General features: G+C 51.8%; 4 protein-coding genes across 4 annotated transcripts; 3 read left to right on the plus strand and 1 right to left on the minus strand.

Moving 5' to 3' along the window:
- Window positions 1-193: 193 nt before the first annotated feature.
- Window positions 194-3,391, plus strand: PpBr36_01838 (uncharacterized protein; the record flags this gene model as incomplete). Its single annotated transcript, XM_029889022.1, has 3 exons — window positions 194-2,232; window positions 2,297-2,409; window positions 2,475-3,391. 3 exons carry the CDS (start codon window positions 194-196, stop codon window positions 3,389-3,391), a joined length of 3,069 nt encoding a protein of 1,022 aa, XP_029750606.1.
- An 846-nt stretch (window positions 3,392-4,237) lies between these two features.
- PpBr36_01839 (uncharacterized protein) lies at window positions 4,238-6,269 on the plus strand (the record flags this gene model as incomplete). Its single annotated transcript, XM_029889023.1, has 4 exons — window positions 4,238-4,274; window positions 4,374-4,739; window positions 4,824-4,878; window positions 5,000-6,269. The coding sequence occupies 4 exons, from the start codon at window positions 4,238-4,240 to the stop codon at window positions 6,267-6,269; spliced, it is 1,728 nt and encodes a 575-aa protein (XP_029750607.1).
- A 715-nt stretch (window positions 6,270-6,984) lies between these two features.
- On the plus strand, window positions 6,985-9,511 carry PpBr36_01840 (uncharacterized protein; the record flags this gene model as incomplete). The annotated part of the gene is made up of 2 exons (XM_029889024.1): window positions 6,985-7,009; window positions 7,188-9,511. The coding sequence occupies 2 exons, from the start codon at window positions 6,985-6,987 to the stop codon at window positions 9,509-9,511; spliced, it is 2,349 nt and encodes a 782-aa protein (XP_029751656.1).
- PpBr36_01841 (uncharacterized protein) lies at window positions 7,190-10,592 on the minus strand (the record flags this gene model as incomplete). The annotated part of the gene is made up of 5 exons (XM_029889025.1): window positions 7,190-9,507; window positions 9,628-9,691; window positions 9,969-10,045; window positions 10,109-10,187; window positions 10,344-10,592. The coding sequence occupies 5 exons, from the start codon at window positions 10,590-10,592 to the stop codon at window positions 7,190-7,192; spliced, it is 2,787 nt and encodes a 928-aa protein (XP_029751655.1).
- Between the last annotated feature and the right edge of the window lie 9,241 nt (window positions 10,593-19,833).

Here is a 19,833-nt window from a genome sequence, read left to right on the forward strand (position 1 = left end):
ACTTTTTGCTTTAAAATTTAAACAAAAGTGCCTTGATTAAATTGCGACATTCATGACATTTTGGAGCTTGGAAGCCAAAAAGAAGCTAAACACGCTTCGACGCGTCGGCGAGATGAGGTAGGCCGTTTCAAGAGAGCAAAAACCCGCGCCGGCGTGTTACGGATCTTCAGAAAGCGATTCAGCTTCCCCGAGCATGACATTAACTATAGTGGCTACGAGAACTAGGCATCATGTCATCGATCTTACATCTGATGTTATCGATCTGACAGCCGATGACGAGCAGGAAACGGTGACGAGCAAACTGCTCCTAGCTCAGCGCGTCGATAGGGCAGTGTCGCCGCCGCCCGCGAAGAGGGTCAAGTACGAACACCACGGCCCGCAGCAGCAACGCCATCACCTCTCTCTCAGATCGCCTGCACCTCAACCATCCCACCGCGAAGCTACCTATCGCCACGACGGTGCCCAGAAACAAGCATCGGCTGCGAATGCGACAAGACGGCCCGAACGCGTGCCCGAAACGCGTCCCATAAGGCCGCCCGCCAGACCTTCACCTCCCACCCAACATGCTGCAGCCTCGTCGGCCGGAATCGGCGCGAGGCAGCTACAAGCCGCACCTGCACCTTCACCACTACCACCACCGCAAGACCTATCAGCTCATGGAGGCAAACGAGAGCAGAGAGCGGTGGGACGTATATCCCGCGACAGGTCGGAGATGCGATGGGAGCCGAATTCGAGGCCATATCTGTACCAGAGAACGCGGCGAAAGCTGAGATACCTTGGCAGCCAACCTCACCGAATGGACTGCAAAGACGGTAGTGTGGTCCACGTTGACTTCACAGCTGCTGAGGCCAACCTGGTGCTCAGTGTCCTGGCGCGCGAGCCAGTCCCAGACTCTGAGCTAGCCAGGGGCCGCGTTCTTGACAAAACCATGCTCAAGGGTCTGGCCAGGAGGGGTCTTGCGGACAAGGTCCGGCTTAAAGAGCTGGCTACACTCAAGATGCCAGGCAGGGCGAAAGAGGATATCATATCCTTCGTCAAGGACATAGCGAAGGGCGCCGTTGGGATAGGTCAAATATTCGTTCTCAAGCATCAAGATGGCACCGGCAGCAGGGACGAACAACGTAATGCGGACTTCTTTCGTTTGCTTGCCACCAGGCAAACGTTGGGAAGCAACCATGACGCGTTCGTTCTGGGTGACACATACGTGGATGTCCGCTGTGGACTCAGCAATGCAGTCGAAGATGAGTTGAGCTTGCGAAGAGAGTGGCATGGCGCTGCTGGAGACATTATTACTCTGTCATGGACTTCGGACAATGCCTTCATCGCAGGGGCGACGACACATAGCGACCCCTGGAATCAACAGTATAATAAAAAGGGCAACCTCATGCTGGGCTCAGTCCCGAACAAGACCATCCGCATGTTCCCGGACCATCGAATCCTGAGGCCCATTGTTGATAAGGGTGACAATGCGACTGATGAGATGGTTCAAAGTCAGTCCCCATGGTTATATACGTCGGTGGTCTTTTCGGCATATGATGACGGCATTGCATATACCTGCGGGTTCGACAACACGGCCAAAATTTGGACCGTGAAAGACGACGGCACATCTATGAAGCTTATGGGAACATGGCCTCATGCGGGAAAGGTCAACTATGTAGTGCCTTCCATACACCGAGAGGCCGACGAGTCTTTTAGGATGGTCGCCACGGCCGCAGATGTGTCCCCAGATGCTGTTCGCGTATACCGGATTAACAAATGCGATACCAACATCTCGGCTTGTCAATACAGGACCTTTTCAGCCAGCCGCACCACTGGCGAAGGTAGCGACAAATGGGCATATTGTCCCGCCACGATGGCATGGGGCCGGACGCCCGGCCTGACTGGGCATCTCCTTCTCGTTGGTTATTCTCCGCGAAGCCTCAGCGACAACGACAACGACATTCCTGAAGACAAACGCAACTCGGGTGAGCTGCGCCTTTGGGATGGCAACACAGGCGAGGCTTGGAAGGTATCTACGGCGTCCATGTGCAACGTCTTTGAGGTCGCCTGGCACCCGAATAAAAAGGTTTTTGCGGCTGCCGTGTCGCCGTCGGGTGAAAGGGGAGACGAGACCAGAACTCAAATCCGTCTGTACTCGTCGTACAAAATTGGCGAGTCTGCGAACAAGGTTTATTCCGAGTTCAAATGCCTCGACTGCGTGGCAACGGGGATCAACTACGGCCTAACCATCATGTGAGTTGACAGGAAACCTTGGCCTTTTGATTGCTTTGAATTTCTTTTGCTGACATCGGTATAGGCCATATGGACCTAGGGCATCCTACGTGGCGGCGGGTTGTACAGACGGCAACACCTACGTCTGGGATACGGAAGCTCCCGAGAGCACGCCATGTCAAGTGCTCTGCCATGGACGTAAGTTTATGCGGTTATTGTGCTTTATCCAGCTGGAAGCTATATCTGACGGTTAACAACCCCAGGACCAATTCTTGACCCGATCGAAGACCTCGAGACTGAAGACGTTGGAGTGCAGTTTATGGCCTGGGGAAAATCCCTTGAGCGACTTTACACAGGATCGACAGACGGCACCGTCAAGGTGTGGAATGTCCGCGCCGAAGGTAATCCTCTGGTGAGGGTGCTTTTGAAATGCAAGCGGGCTGTCACGTCAGGCGCCTTTTCTCCTGACAAATCAAAGCTCATTATCGGCGATGCAAGCGGTGCCTTTTATCTGTTGACGACTCATGATAATGCCGAAGATGAATGGGATGGCGAGGAGGAAACACCAACAAAATGTAGCCAAGTGGAAGAACGGGTCATTCGGATCCCATGTGAAGACGGGAGCTTCGTCACGCGACGCCTGCCCAATGTTGTCGATCCGCACCCAGATCCTCCAGATCCCACGCACGATGCAGCCGGTAACCTTCTTCGGCAGGAAGTCGGCGTTCAGCCGGGGAAGTTGTTTCTGGATCAGCAGCAGCTGGTGCTCCACAAGAGTCGTCTGGTCGGCGCGGTTCAGGGCCCACGATACGCCGAGACGGGCCTCTACCGCTTGGATTACCACATGGACAAAACCGATGGGCAATCGCCCTTGCTGGCTATGCACGAAAGACAGCAGCAGGAGAGCAAACTCCAGTACTCCAAAACGACCGTCGTGGGAGCAAGATCCCGGCGGGGGATCTTCCGGCGGGCTGATGATGCCCAGGACCGAGTCGCGGAGCTACATCGGCAGAACGTCGCCAAGAGCTTTGATATAAGCAGTCTGGATCATGATACCCGACGTGCGCTCGAGGCAGAGGGCGCTGAGCTGAACCCCGACCTGCTTGAGTATGATGATGACAGCGATGAGAGTGAAGACGATGCGCAGGCTATCGATGATGTTATGATACTAAGTGAATAGGGGGGGCTGGAGGGTCTTGTCCTGAGAGAAGTCCTGAATGCCGTACTGGGCTGCGGCACCGGAGCTTTCATATCGTGGAATCAATGACTCCCTACTTTTCTTTTTCACTTTATTAGAAATACAGTGCTCATAAGGGGGTGACAAGCAGACCCTCGAGCAAGCCATGTAAGACATTATTGTTAGTATAGACCAATACTGGTAGAAAAGTACGATTGGACGACATTTGAAATTGATCAGGGAATTATGTTCGGGGGGCGTAGAAATTGAGGATAAAATTGAGGATACTTGGAATCCGGAGAGGGAAAAAAAAAAAAAAAGCATCTCATTGGATTTGAAAACCTCCGAAGGCTCTGCTGAAAATTCATAGCAGGCCAAAGGTAATTTGTATGCAGCTGTAGGGCTGTTATATGACTTTGTTGGTTGGTGGGCCATGTCATTTTCTCTCTGAGATTCTGAGAACCAAGTCAAAAATTCGAATCAACACTTGATCAATGCTGAATGATGATCGCCAACAATTCAAACGGATTTTTGGAAAGAACAAGCATTTGCCACACAAGGATCCAGCACAAAAAGGACCAACCAACTGGTTAGATTCATACGGCGATTTGGGACTGTGCTGTCTCTGCGCGTGGACAAGAAAGCATGGTGTTTACTGGAGGAGCCTTGTCGCCCGTGAACAAATCGCAAGTCACTTGAGGTACCTCTGATACATCGACAGCTACCTAATCCAGGCAATCAATCACCCAACGCCCCAAACTCTTTCAGCAGCAGATTTTTGATGCCCATCAGTTCGTAGCACCAAAAAAAAGAAGAAAAAAAAAAAAAAAAAACAGCGCCCACCTAGTCATGGCGCCGCCCAGAGAAATCCCGGGCTTCTTCTACGGTGAGCATCATGGTCATCAAAATCAGACACTCGGGGCACGGCCAGCATCGTCCCCTCTCCGGAATTGAAAGCTGACGTTTTCACCTGCCTCCGAACTAGACGAGGCCAAGAAGAAGTACTTCAAAATCGAGCAGCGAGGCCCTCCGGCGGCATCGCAGTACTCGGCCCAAAACGTCAAGAAGCGGAGGGCCGAGGCGCGCGACGAGGCCGTCAAGGCCAGGAGGGCAGCCATGCCCAGGGTCAGGCCTGATTCCCGAAATCCGCTCGCGGACCCCATCGTCGGCGGCCTGTTCCGCCGCGACCTGGGCGAGCACCCTCCCGACCTGGCCAGAGACTGCTGGGCCGACGGGCTGCAGTTCAAGGGCGCCGCCGCCGTCTCGAGCCCCCGAGCTCAGCCCATCGTCAGCTTCTTGGTCGGAGGCGCGCAGCAGCAGCAGCAAGAGGACGACGGTCTTGTGATAGCAGGTATGCGTGCAATCTGCAAATCTACTTCTCACTTGGATTTGGGGAACTTGCGTATGGTTAACACAGCTCAATGATGGCTGGCAGCAACGTCACGTGGAGAGATGGTCAAAAGCGTCTTCTCGCGGGACAAATACAATCAGTAAGACAGGTCTATTCCTTGGGGTTTCCACGTTGTCCTTGGCGCAGAAGGGGACGAGAAGGGACACAAAAAAAAAAAAAAAAGCGGAAAGTCTGACACATACCGCTCTCCTATCCACTAGTATTCAGAACAATCCGAGCAGAAACTCAATACGCGCCGCAGGAGAAATACCACCCATACCAATGTCAATCACCGGCCTGGCTTGGGGTCGTAGAAACGAGGCCGAGGACCTAGGCTGGCCGGTGTTTGCATATTCGAGCGCAGAGCTCTACGGAGGCGAACCTAGCATGCCGTTCTTGTATCTATCCCGCGAGCCCTCGGGCCAAATCGACCGAGGATCCTTTATAAACCACTACCAGTTCGACTGTCCAGAGGGGACATCCTGCATACCCCCTGTCACCTGTTGCGTCACGGCACCAGGCGCCTCGAGGGGGATCATGGCCGTCGTTGGAACGAAGCATGGACTTGCCACCATTGAGCGCACCGAATCGGTGAGCGAGGTGGGCTTCGCCGCGAGGTCACCGGGAAGCCGTAACACGGGGAACACGGTGCTCGCCCTGGACTTTGTGGACGCCCACCCGGACGTGCTGGTGTTGGGCGGCCGGGGAGGCACGGGAATATGGACTACTGACCTCCGTGAGGCGGCCAGCCAGCTGGCAGGGGGAGGCGATGACTATACCCACCGACTGGACCGGCCGCCACCGCTTCAACAAAATCTCCTGGGCTGTCATCCAGGTCGCCAGGACGCACGCCGCTACGCCGCACTCACGTTCCCTGAATGCACCACGCCCACGACGCGGGTGCGCACCTTACCAAACAGAGACCTCTTGTACGTGCTCGGGGACTGGAAGCCCACCCAGCCCCGGCGAAACGACACAAGCTGCCGCTGGCTCGAGGTGTCGAGTGACGTCGGCGGGGCCGTCAACCACGTCGTCTCTCTCAACCAGTACCAGGTACTAGCGGCCGGCATCAGCGACCGCATGGACGTCTGGGACATGCGCTGCGGCTTCAGCCAGCAGCGCCAGCAGTATCCGTGCACCAGCTTCCCGGGCTACAAGAACGCCGCCCGCCTGGGGACGGGCCTGGCCGTCAACAAGAAGCTCGGCATCGTGGCCGCCGCCAACGACCAGGGGCCCGACAGCTTCTGCCCCGTCAAGCTGCACTCGCTGGCCACCGGGAGGGAGCTGCCGTGCCGCGCCCTCGATGGGGAGGCGCAGCGACTCCAGGACCTGGAGGGCCCCGGCCACAAGCCCCTGCTGGGTATCCCGTCGCCCTGCCTGCGCTGGGAGTCACTACCCCGCGATCGTGACCCCAGCCTGTTCGTGTCCAGGGGCACCCGTGTGCTCAAGTTCAGCTTTGGCTTGGAGACTGGGCTGGTCGACGAGTTTTGACGGGTCCATCGTGCATCTCCTCGCCAAGCCGAGTAAAAAATGTCTCGAGTACGAGTACTGGACGATGAGGGAAAAAAAAAAAAAAAAAGAAAAAAAGTAAAAGAAAACCTAATTCTAAAATCCTGCATCATGGCGGCTCACCAAGATTACTGCATCAATTGCCAAGCCTTGAGACAGAGACTACACATGCTTGGCGAAGGGGAAGGGGATGGCTTTTTGCTTCTTGAGCAAGTAGGTCTATGGCACGAGCACATGTCTTGGCAAGCCATGCCTTCTGAACCGGCATTGACACACTACAGAGACTATTTCCACTGCGCCCATATTACCCGAGACATGCTGATGGAAAGAAGAAAAGGTTTACAAAACAAATCAAGTCTACACGTACACCCGGGTCAACAAAGTGATACTTGTCCGGAACATGGCACCACGGCCTAGTCATAGTAGTAGATAAATCACGAACCAAGGGTTCTTACAAAGGCATAGGAGCCTACTTGGTCAAAGGGGACCCACTTCATTTAAAACGACCTCGCAAAAATAATTTTACGGTTTTAGCATTAATGTCGTGACTAATAACTGATCGGGTATGACACATGAATCTATCCCGCCCACGAGTAGAATTTAAAACACAAGGAAAGGCAGTAGGTTGCAGTTGAAGCCAAATACTACCATGCTATCACGACGTCTCGCCCCTCTATGTTCAAAGGGTCGGGGAAAGATGAAGGACGCAGGCAGGGGCCAACGTGGGTATGTGACAGGAAAACGAAATGCCATATCTTTCCAATGACGCCCAGCATGACAGACAAATCTCTGAAAAAGAATGATGAGAAATGCCCGCCGCAATTCTAAAACATTTATTGCGACTTCTCGTGCTGGGTGGAGACACGCTGGAGAGAAACAACTATAAAAGAAAAGTGTTAGTATCACGTGTTGTGCATATGGACGAAAAGGGGAGGAACACGTTGAAACTTACCAAAGTCCTCGAGAGACCTCTGCTTTTGGTTGCCCTTAGGGGACTTGCCGTGCATGAGGTTGTCAAAGCCCTGGCTGTCCTGGAGAATGTAGTAAAGACCGCCCATGATGCAGAAGACACCAAAGGAGAATACCCAGATACGGACGACGGCAACGATGTGGGTCATCTTGCTGCCGACAAACCAACCCCAGATGGCGAAGCAAGAGGCGATGATGTCGACAACGAAGATAGCACCAGTGAGCTGCCACGAGGGGATGGAAGACCAGAAGGGACCGTTGGCACGGGTGATGAAGATCAGCCAGTTCTCAGTAAGGGAGATCTCAAGGAAGACGACAGCGTCGATCTGACCGTTGTTCTGGACGATACCACCGTCCTCACCGTGCACATACATGGTGGTGATGGTGATGAAGGTACCGATGGCCAGGACAACACCGAGAAGGACGGACATTCCCCAGAGCTTGGGCAGGTTCCACTTAACGGGCGACTTGGAGTAAGGAGCGTTGTCGTAGGCGATGGCCAGGGTGGCAATATCGGCAAAGATGGCGATGAAAGCGACCAGGTTGATGTTGAGCGACTGGTTGAGGGCCGCAATCAGGATACCAAGGTAGATCTCCAAGTGGATGGAAAGAGCGATACGGTAAACGACGTAGGCGTACATACGGTGGAAAATCTGGCGAGAAGTCTTGAGGGCGTCGATGATGGCACCAAGACCGGGGGCAAGGAAGACGATATCAGCAGCAGAGCGGGCGGCGTCAGAGGCACCCTCGACAGCGATACCGGTATCAGCCTTCTTCAGCGACGGAGCGTCGTTGACACCATCACCAGTCATGGCAACCAGGTAACCACGCTGTTGCAGAATCTCGACGACGTTGTACTTGTGCTGGGGGAAAACCTCGGCGAAACCGTCGGCGGCCTCAACGAAATCGTAGACCTCAGAGCCGGGCATGTCACCGCCACCACCAAGACCCAGGCGCTCAGCATTGTAGACGTTGGTACCAAGACCGAGCTGGCGAGAGGTCTCACGAGCGATGCCGACAGCATCACCAGTAAGCATCTTGATGGACAGACCCAGGTTCTTGGCCTCATTGATAGTGCGGGCGGTATCGTGGCGGGGAGGGTCAGAGCAGGGCATGATACCAAGGATCTCCCAGGCACCCTCGCCCCGCTTGCGGGCGACACCGAGCGAACGGAATCCACGGGTAGCAAACTCCGCGACCTTGTTCTTGTAGTCCTGGTCGACGGCCTCGGGGATCTCGTGGTCCTCCTCGACGGTCTTGAGCACAAACAGAGGAGCACCCTTGACGCAGGTGATGATCTCACCCTGGGGAGACTCGACAATAGCGGTAACCTTCTTGGAGACGGGGTCGAAGGGGTGGAACTCAAGGACCTTGTACTTGGACAGGGCAGCCTTGGCGCGGGGGTAGTACTTGAGCGACTTCAGGAAAGCCTTGTCAATGGCGTCCATACCCTTCTTCTTGCGGGAGGCAGCGAGACAGGCAGTAAGCATGAGGTCTTCGGGCTCGACACCGGCGACGGTGTAGGGCTCAGAGAGCGAGAGCTTGTTCTTGGTCAGAGTACCAGTCTTGTCGGAGCAAAGAATCTCGACACCAGCAAGGGACTCGATGGCACTGAGCTTCTGAACGATAGCCTTCTTCTTGGCGAGGTAGGCGGCACCGACAGCCATGGTGGTGGTGACGACAGCGGGAAGACCGACGGGCACACCAATGATGGTGATGGCCAGGGTGAACTCAAGGATCTGAACAATGGGGTTGTTGCGGTAGAAAGAGGAGACCCAGACGACCAGGTTGGTGAAGACGACCAGGATCAGGAGAACTGTACCGATGCCGTTGAGCACCTCGGTGAAGTGACCGCTACCGGCGGAGGCAGCGTTGACAAGGGCGGCAGCGCGACCGACGAAGGTGCTGTCACCAGTGGCGGTGATGACAACAAAAGCCTCACCACGCTTGACGGCGGAAGAAGCATAGCACTGGTCGCCCTTGTGCTTGTCGACAGCAAGAGACTCGCCAGTGATGGCAGACTGATCAACCTGGAGATAGGCATCGTCGGTGACAATGCGACCGTCGGCGGGAATGATGGTACCCTCCTCAACCTGAAGAATGTCACCGGGGACGACCTCGGGAGCCTCGACCTCCTTGAGCTGACCGTCACGGAGGACGACAGCCTTCAGGGCGAGAGTCTTCTTCAGCTCGTCGACGATGGAACCAGCTTGGAACTCCTGGATGAAACCAACACAAGCGTTAAGCAGCACTGAAGATGGGGTAAGACGGTTAGCTAATTCGTCCAATCCCGGGTGTGAAATGCCGTCGCGTGTTTACCACGCGGCGTTGCGTTGTCAAATGCAGCGCCATGACAGGGGGTGTTACGTACGAAGAGCGCAAATGACGGCGAAATCAACCCAGTGTTGAAGACCGGCAGCAAGGATAACGGCGGCCTGTGGGAAATTGTTAGCTCACTGATCTCCGAAACAAAGTTTCTGGTTACTTTGCGAATGGATCCCTGGCGAATTGGGCCCGGCCGAGCTAGCCTGTGCAATTTCATGCTGTGCTGACTCGACCCGAGCTCAATTCCCAAAGTGGGCTTGGATACCCACACATGACCCAGCAACGCACGCGAAGCGCTCGTATGGTATCCAAACCCAACACAGGCATTGGCCGAGCCAGGATGTCCACGCTAGGGGGGGAATGAACCGGGGCAATTGTAAACCGTACCTCCATGACGAACTGGACGGGACCAATGAAGTACCCAAGGAACTTCATGATCAAGTTCTCCTTCTCTTCCTTCATTTCTGCAATGCGAGTCAGTATACCTTAATTCGAGTCGCGTTGCTTAGATTAGGCGCTGTACTCACGGTTAAGACCATACTTGCGGCGACGAGCCTGCACTTCCTGCTCGGTGAGACCGGTGCGAGTCGAAGTTTGGAGCAGGTCCTTGGCAAAAAGTTAGCTTTTAGTTCTTAGCACAGTAAGTAGGACCGAGGACCGGTTGGGGCGTCAATTGAATTGACTGTCCATCCGAAGTCCCAAAGTTCCCCACCAAAAGACATGAATCTTTTTGCATGGGATCTTGTTCCCGATTATGCTCACCTCTGGGATAACACGGGCGGCACCGGGACCGGCTTCCTCCTCCTCCTCCTCAAAGTCGCCATGTCCGTCGACCGACTCGAGGTCCTCGATCAAGGCATCGATGTCCTCATCTTCCTCCTCCTCCTCGGCGACCTTAGGCTTAGCGGCCGGGTTGTTGTGGGCCAATCCCTCCTTCTCGTCAAACTTTCCAGACTCGATCGGGGTGTTGATCGCGGGCCCGGCGCCCGTAGGTGCAGTAGAATCAGCCATCGCGGCTGTGAGTGAATGCAGAGAGCGCCGCTCACTGCCGACGAGTGAATGGTAATTAAGGAAGGTATAAGTTAAGTATTTTAGGTCGAATAAAGGCCCCAAGAGTGTAGAATGTTCCCTAGGTTGTCTTCACAATCCGTTGTCGAGAAGACGAGGAAAGGACGCGCACGCACAGAGTCTGTAGGAAGAGGATTTCTTGTTAGTTCACGTTTGGCTTGTAGGCCCTTTGCTAAATAAAGAATGATAGTTGACTGCGAGGTAGAGGAAATGGATTTGCCTGTGTGCCGCTTGCACATGGCCCCAGTATCAAACAAGGATGGTTGAGAGCTCCTGGGGTGCATGTACGAACGCGGGGCAGACCAAGACGAGTCCAAAGGTGAGGGAAGGGTGAAGGGCATCAATAGTCATGTGGCGCCAAAGCAGTAGCGGAAAGGTTATGGCGCGCGCATGGGGAAATGGTAAGGGTCGAAATGTGCTGATGTCCAGTAAATGAGGAATACGAACCTCACAACTGTGTTGACCCAGAGCTCACAACAAGCATCAAGGACGCTGAATGCCTTTGCCGGTAACGTGTGTAGTGGGAGGGAAGGAGGAGAGAGCGTGATGGACGGGAAGCGTGGGAGCGTAGCTTCTTTTATTCTCAACTCGGCGGTTTATTCCCACTGCAAGCCAGACAGGCAGGCGCCCTATTTCGGGGGTGCCACTCGCTAGCATCCATGGACCCGTTCCCCCAGTGCGAGGGCGTGCAAAAATCAAACGTGCTCACAGTACTGTACTAAAATGTGCAGTGCCTTGTGAACACAAAAAAAAAAAAACAAGTACATACTTTTTTTGGCAGTCGATCGGGCCTGGCCCGACCACTTTCTCTGCCCACCGGTCTTGCCCGGAGAGGTACAAACAACAGAGGCGCGTGCGGCCAAAAGCTCCCCCCCCAAGAAAAAGAGGGCCTCCACCAAATCAAAGAAAATTTCCCACTGTGATGGATCCTACCTTGGGCACCCCGGCTCTTGTCCCTGGTACCTTGGAGGTTTGCCTGTGAGCTCCGTTATCAGCCAATGACGGCAGCAAATTGATACGGGCCCCGCATTGAATTGGGGAGCTTTTCGTAATTTCGCAAGTCCTCTGGTACCCATCACTCCACGCCCCCCAGGTCGTCCAATCTCGCAGGGACGGATGTGCCTCGGTGCATGGATCCACCTGCCGTACCACACTCCATCGATTTTTCTTTTTTGCTTGGGGGGAAGAAAGTGGCGGACTGACAGTCATTTACCTTGTCTGGGCTGGCCTGTGTTCAACGCAGGGCGACGACCGGGAGGCGTGAGGGATTTTCCTGTTCTCTCCCCTTGGTCGCTATCCCACTCCCGCAAATATCTCGCCTCGCCTTCGGTGACCCATATGGACCGACTTTCCTGCTTGTCTCGTTAGTCGTACCCTGTTGAAAATGACGACAGCCGGTTGCTAAGGAGCCTGTCATCAAGCGGTCAACGATTCCTCCTCGCCGCTGGAGCTGATAATCTTGTATATCCATTCAGTCCATTTCCGCATTTCCGAGATTCAAACGCTACAATATAGCAATTCACATGTATTGCCCTGTCTCACGCCCCGATTGATCCTGGTATGTAGGTACTGATTATCGAAAGACTTTGTATGGAATGTTTGCAACTTGCGGCCGTCTAATCTGAGTTGTTCAGCCAGTAACAATGCCCAATGCTTTGTGTAAACAAAAAGAAACATTGCCAAGACCGCCTCGACATTTAGTTAGTCCCTGGTTGGATATATCCAGGGTTGGCATGTATGGGTTTCCTAGAAACGTGTTGCGGTTGCGCATCCATCAATTTCTTTCTGTAAGTCTGTCTCAACCGGCGATGACATCGCTTTGTAGATCAACTAGAGACTCGGCGAGGCCTATCACGGACAATTTACTACTGCATAGGCCAGCAGAGTCAGGAATTTGGTACAAAAAAAGCACTCATAGAAAACCCCCTAATAGGATAGCTATTTCCGTTTTCTGGGCATCCGGTGTATGCTCGTCGGCGCCTTAACGTTGTCGTGGTTCGCATAATAAACAACTGCCTCGCGCGCGTTGGTCGGTCGACCGTTTGGTTAACCGACCATTTTTCCCAAGGACTTTTTCCAATTGAGTCCTGACAAGGCACAAGCTTTGGATTCTATTCTTTGCCATGGATGTTGTGACTGGGATCAACTTGGGAGCTTTGACTTATGAACGGCCAGGGCCCGGGGTTATACAGCACAGCAGGCTTGGAGCTGCCCCACCCGAGCTTCCTTACCTTCCATGCCTTGTACCTTGTGGGACTTTGTTTGCCAAGCCCTAAAACTTTAAGCAGGAGATGACCGTGGCAGTCATTGGCTTGGCAGGCAAACTGACGGTACTCGGACGGACCGACTACTTGGGAACATAGGTCATTGCCACGCAGTTCAGAAACGGCGATTGCTAACTCAACCAAAACAAACCCGATCTTTCCGTACATGGCAGTGTCAGGCAGCGCAGTAGACAAACTCACATGATTGACCAGTGATGCTATGAATAATGACGCTTTATTGCTAAAAAAAAAAAAAAAAAAAAAAAAAAGAGAGAGAGAGAGAGAGAGAGAGAGAGAGGGAGCATTAACGCCTTGTTCCGGCTTTTCAAAATTCTGCCACACCTTGATTCACTTTAGCAACAGTGGCGGCGGGCTGACTAAAACCAAGCCCGCAGCCTTTTGGCCCGTTTGAGCCGTGTCACTTGCAACGCCCAAAACGGCCACACACCCAAGAGTATAGGGGCCTAAAGAAAAGATGGAGAGCTTGAGAGCTCTCCTAGCTCAGCATGTGTGACTTGAGCCGACGTGAAACAGCCCAATAGCGCAGCCTTTACTCTGAGGGGAGGGCGCCTTTTTTGCGACGGTAACAACCCTACTCGCGTTTCGCTTGACATGCGTCATGATGGAGGGAGGGATTTATTCGTGTATATTTGTCAGACCTCCGAATATCCTAGTCGTCTACTGTACAAGATCATGAGCCGGATATCGCGTGCCTCTCTGCCTTACCAGTAGCAAACCAGGGTTTTCCAACCCGCGGAAAAGAATAAACATGAAAAATAAAAACAAAAATAATCCAATGAAATAATTCAAATAAAATAAGAAGAAGAGAGCCCAACATATGCGCCTTGCTTTGTCAGACTCGACCGCTTATACATTCGGCTCCGGCGGCATTTGGGAAAGCGGTAAAGTAGATGTGTATATAGTGTGGAGGTTGGAGTGTGGGTAGCGCCGTTTGCCTCAACCTTTTTTTTTCTCGCTCGCCTCGCCGCCTTTTTACCCCGGCTATCAACTAATCGCTTGTAATTCCGAGAACGAGGCGTAATGCCGAAAAAATCACGTCAACGACGTTAATGGCTATCTTTCTCTCACTCTTGCGGCTACTGCTGGTTATGGTGTATACCTTATGGTCGGCCTCCCCGATGTTGTGGGCCGCGGCGAGAACAGGATATTTTCAGGTGAACGATGGTGCAATTGGCCAGCCAAGTGAACAGTAGCCCATACGGAGTACCGTCTCCATGTCCAGTTAGTTAGCGTCCAAGACGACAGCCCATGGTCGCCTCCCTCCTCCGCAAGTGCCTAAAGAGTTTAAAGGGTTTTCCAGCTGCAGCGTAGATCACAAGCTCCCTGTATGGGTCAAAATAGTATATATCCCCAGCATATCTAGTCTATTCTAGTAGTAGAGTCACAACACTGTATGAGTGTAATTCTACTCGCACGTACACGTGCATTCAGTTTTTCCTTGCAGTGTCTCTCGGTATTATTTCTCACCGATCATAGCCCGAAAACAATGTCTCTGGATAGTGCCGACCCAGCTTCGCAAGTGAAGGTGAAGAAAGAGGATACAGAACAAGGACAAGGATGGGTGAATGAAGCCCAGTTCCGCAGCGCCGTCAGTTGAGAGTACAGGCGAGGGAAATCAGGTGACCAGCCGTTGGAACAGAAGCTATTTGTCTGGACTACTCTAGAACTTTTTCTTGTGCTGAATTGCTTACCCCTCTTCAGTAGGAAGGATGGCAATGGGAATGGGGGGAAACGGGACGCAGGGTCCAGGTGCGGCTTCAGTGCTTGGGTTAGACCAGATTTGAAAAACGCTCAACATCCCACTTTGTTCTACGAGAATATCCCAACCAATCGTTTGATTAACTCGAACTGCAAGCTCTGGCCCTGCTCCGTCTTGTCCCGCGAATGTCACGGGGAAAGAGGAAGGGTAAAAAAAAAAAAGGCGCTTTCGCCAAGTGCCAAGATATTCCATATTTTCTTCCTATGTAGCGCCAGCCAAAACAAACGGCTTTCTCTCGGTCGATCTGGGGTTCATCTCGGACTGACACTGCTTTTGTTCGCCTGCAACCAGCCTCGCAGAGGTCTCCTTCTAGCCTCTTGGCCCAGACTTTTTTTTTTGCCCAGCACGAAAGCCCCCTCAGATCTAGTTCTCTACTTTATTTGATGGGCTTTCTTGTTTCTTCCTTGCTTAGCGACATTTCTTACTACCGATTAAGCTCTACCATCCAAGAGATGCTTGTCTCACTGGGGGTCCAAAATCTGAACCGGTCATTTGCCATCAGAGACCTTGTCGGTATCGCCATAAATGTGCCGAAAATCTCGACTTGGCAAAAAAGTGCCTTCCGTCTTTACTTCGTTAACAAACTGAGGTCTCCACGATTTGGTACAAATCTATGACATGGGCACGGTGTGGGGTAGACTGGAGCCATGTGTCAATTGACCAATTACAGTTTGGCCATTATAGCATGGGTATTGACAGGGAATGGGAAATTCTGCGGGCCCCCTAGTTCGTGGGATGCAGGAGCTCGTCGTTCTCTGCCGGAAAGGGAATCCTTGGCATTCACAATTCTGATTTTATCTTCCCCATTTTTTTTTTTTTGGATTATTATTATTATTCGTTGTTGTGTCTATTTTCTCGTACGGTACAGGCGATCTTTTTGTGATTCAGTAGCATAAGGAAATGCCTTTAAAAGCTCGGACAATAATCTCACCGGAGCAGCAAAAATACACTCATTTGGTCTTGGCAAAAGTGAATATCTCAATCCAAAAAAAAGACCATCAACAACAAGCCTTTCGCTGCTACCAAGCAGAGAAAAAAAGTTATCTTGGGCTGTAATGCAGATCGTGCGCCGGTCATCGGGCCTGCCAGACGCCACGGCAGCGCTTGGCGGATGGTGCGCAGACAAGTTTTCTTGGCCTTTCTGGGCGCGGTTCGTAATGCTCCCAGGTTCACGGATTTTGCAAAGCTCAAACATCTGTTCATCTAACCAACAGATGGGGACGGGGGCCCGCGCAAACCAGTCTCACTCTCGTGCCGCGACATAGGACGCGAAATCCTCGAATTTTGATAGCCGACGACGGGCGTCACGAAAGGTCTTGGCCTCTGACTGATTGCGTCACCGACGGGTTTCAAGGCGAGGATGAAATACAGTAGAGTTGGGTAGTTGTACGGGGTTGAGACAACAACATTGGCTAATTCTATGGTAATCTTTACCGGCGGTGTACGTAGTAAGTCTGCAGCCATCCAACCCCAGTTGAATACATCCATCCCACCACGTAATTCTTAGCAGCAAGCCCAGATGGCCTCGAGAGAGGAAAAAAAAAATCAGGCTTTTGGAAAGATTGTCGCGATTGCGACCTTGACTCGCGAATTCGTGGGGGTCTCGACTAGCCCGCCCGCCAACGCATCCTGCCGAGCCCGCCCCCAGGAGAGAAAAAAAAAAAAAAAAAAAAAAAAAAAGGTCGACCAAGCCTCTAGGCCAACTACAGCGCGATGTCTATCTCTAGCGGGTTTTCTCCAAATCAGTTCCTAGCTCGCGGAATCCATGCTACAGTCTTACAGTATTGACCGAGATGAGCATGTGGTTCTGCGGGGCACACACTAACTAAAGTCTTCTCGCGATTGGTGACGACAGGGATGTGGGGGTGGTGTTGTTCAGAAAAATTTCCATTTCCCTGCTAGCGAATTGTGCATCGGCTCAGTGCAGTCAACAACTCGATTTGATTTTGACTTGACATGGATAACTCCCATATTAGTTGACCGTCGGAAGCACAGTGGGTATGCATGACACTGCTTTCGGGTATTAAAATGTGTATTTCGTACCAGCGGGGCCGTCCCTGTCCAATTCCAAATGAATGCCGACCTTTTTTTTTTTTATGTGCATTTGTCAACGGCAACCGTGGAGTTGCATGCTCCTCTTTGAGGGAGAAGATACAGACGGGGTGTAATTTAGAGTGAGGCTCCACGATGTTTACATTTCGGCTCAATGCGGATGTGTTTTCTTCCTGAACAAGCTGCAAACAGATAGATATTTTTGGAGTTTAATATCCCAGTATCACGACGAAATGAGAGCCCGCATGTCGAACGTTTATCCTGCATAACCTCTCCACTGCGAACTTAATCTCATTGTCTGCAAGTGAGAATTGGCATATGGTAGGCATTATATCCGTTGATCGTTGAATATCGAAATTTAGCGACTCTTGGAGAACGATGGGCCAACCCGATACTCGTGCTGGGGCATCCAAACTTCCATGGTTGTTCATCTCATAATTCATTCATCTCTGGTGGGCGTTTTTTTGTTTGTTCCCGCTTTCGATGCCACTATGCAACTCCTTTCCCTGAATGTTACACCGACCCGTCCCGCCGTCTTGTCACTGTGTTGGCCCTAGCAACCACCGTTTTGGGTTGCTCTCGGGCCTTTCTTCAACTCTCTTCATTTTGTTACTGTTACCTTGCACAGATGGTTACCCATCCTTGGCTGGAATGATAAGTGATTTGATGTGCCAATCAATATACGACCTGTTAAGTATAAGCTCGTTGTGATGTCTGGCTGAGGTAACGTCAGTTGAAACATACCCCCGCTTCATCAACACCCGGCTGTGAGACCGCGGCTGCAGAAAACCATTACTTTTACTTTTTCGGAATGCCTGACATTAACAAGGCTTTATGTGACCTCTTGGCTACTTTACTTCTTGTCCACCGCCGAGTCTGGATTAAGAGATTCTAGGGTGGGCAGATGATGCTCAGGGGGAGGTGTTTGCGCACAAACACTGAAAGTGTTTGATGAAGTGGCAGCCACAGCTCGCCTGTGCTCATGGTTGAATGCGATTTGATATTGAATCCTCTATTTGGTCGGTACGTTTCAAACAAAGTAAGCAAATCCCGGCTCGCTAAAAAGTCGATTGACAAAATGCCTGCAAGGCACTCTGTCAGCTCTTTGTCTGTCTGCCTATATTGGCAATCCAAACTCTCCAGTCTGTTTCTACACCATGGGCACTACCGTAAATAGGTTTAGCCCAAAGTAGGCAGGCATTGCACTATGTTGGGGAAGCCTTTCGCCTCAAATTCAAGGACCTGGGTTGAGCAGGCGCATTTGCTAGGGCGAGCTTGACTTTGAAAAGTGCCTGCGACTTCTTGGTTTCCCCAAAGTTTAAATCATCTTAGCATGACAAAATTTTTGCCCCAACATCCTAAGATGTTAGTGGGATCTTTTTTTTTTTCTTTCCTTGAGCACGTGTTAGACTTTCCCGACATCCGATGCTGAAACCTTCCATGGACCCATCTTGTAGTTAGCCTGGTCTCGATCTATTAGTATCAGATCAAACATAAGATGCCGTTGGTTCAGCTTGACAGCTTCAAAGAAAAGCTATCAGGTCAGATGCCCAGGCTTTCTACCTTCAAAGAGTCAGGCATAGCAGAAAACCATCTCAAGTGACTCAACAACGGACAGTCCGATCATGGGTCCCATCGCTCACCTCCCTCCCACACCGACCAAGCAAAGCTTTGCATGAAGTACCATGCTTCCCAGGACGAGGCTGAAAAGAGTATAAACGGGGAAATAATTTTGATTTTTGGCCGATGCCTGCAGCTCTCTCCTGCAGCCTTGCAGCTCTGTAGATGTTCATGCGCATGAATCTGCTGCCCCTCCTACTCTATCTCTCCCCCACCCCCTCCCCCAGCTTCTTCTTCCTTTGGTTTTTATTGTTCTCGAAACGTTCTCGAAGGATTTACTATGATACCGTTATGCTCGCATGACTAACTCTCTCATGGATGACCCAGATAGTTTATGTCCATGAAGCTCCTACTTAGCCACTCTTGGCGAGCTGCTTTTAGTACTGCCAAAGCTGATTGTAATATCATTCGGCGAGCATTTTCAGCAGCTGGAATGAATAGATGACTCGCCCAACTGTACAAACATCACCACGCGCTCTCGTACTATGCCTGTGCAAGTGGCCCAATTGTATGTGTGATGATACTGTAGCCTGCTGCGAGATTCCTGCTGTGATTGGACTAGATGGTCTTGGTCATCGCGCCTTCCCAGGTAGTATGTCGCAATTCGGATATCCCCGCACATGTAAACTTGAATGATACAGGTGATCATCCATACGACTCTCTCATTCAGCAGAGTGGGAAGTGCGTGGTGAGCGAAGCGAGCCTAGTGCTACTCAAACAGTATTCTTTGCTCCAACTCGTTACGTAGGCAAAGTTTCTCGGCTTCGCATTGGGTTGGCCTGCTTTTCTTCGCATAGAAACTCCTGAAGACTAGGCGCAACTATTGGAGAGCTTCAACGTCAAAATCAATGCACTGCATATATATATATATATATATATATATATATATATATATATATATATATTTGAGTAGGTAGGTACGGAGACCTCACCGCGCCGTTCCTCCCTCCGCTGAGACCTTCCGAGACAGCAACGCGGTCACGCTTGGGTATTTTAGTGCTTCAGGCTTCAGCTCTATGATGCATATCGATAAGCTTGTTTCCAACTTTCCGTACTTTGCACGGCGTAACAAAACGTTGAACATGGGAAGTCTACATCTCAGGCTCGACTCTGTCCTCGCTGCCATGTTCATCACCCTTTTCCAGGTCGGAACATTGATTTACACATCTACAACGAAGACGAGCGTTCCCCAGCATAGCCACCCATGTGTCCTGAAAGTCTTGGTCCTCGGTATTTTCTTCAAACATGCCAACCGTCCCCTTTCCAGGAAATCTGTTGTTTAATCGTCCGGCGAGCAACAGAGTCTGCCTTCACACTGAAATTCATAACAGCCCCTGTCTCACAGAGCGACAGCAATCAGACGTAGCAACCCGGGCTCGCGGCAAGTAGAAACATAATAGGGACACCTGCGTAGACATGAAACTGGGCCCTTGTTGACTATTGCTGCACTTTTGATCAAGGACCCAAA

Source organism: Pyricularia pennisetigena, chromosome 2, assembly GCF_004337985.1.
Source record: "Pyricularia pennisetigena strain Br36 chromosome 2, whole genome shotgun sequence".
Lineage (NCBI taxonomy): Eukaryota > Fungi > Ascomycota > Sordariomycetes > Magnaporthales > Pyriculariaceae > Pyricularia > Pyricularia pennisetigena.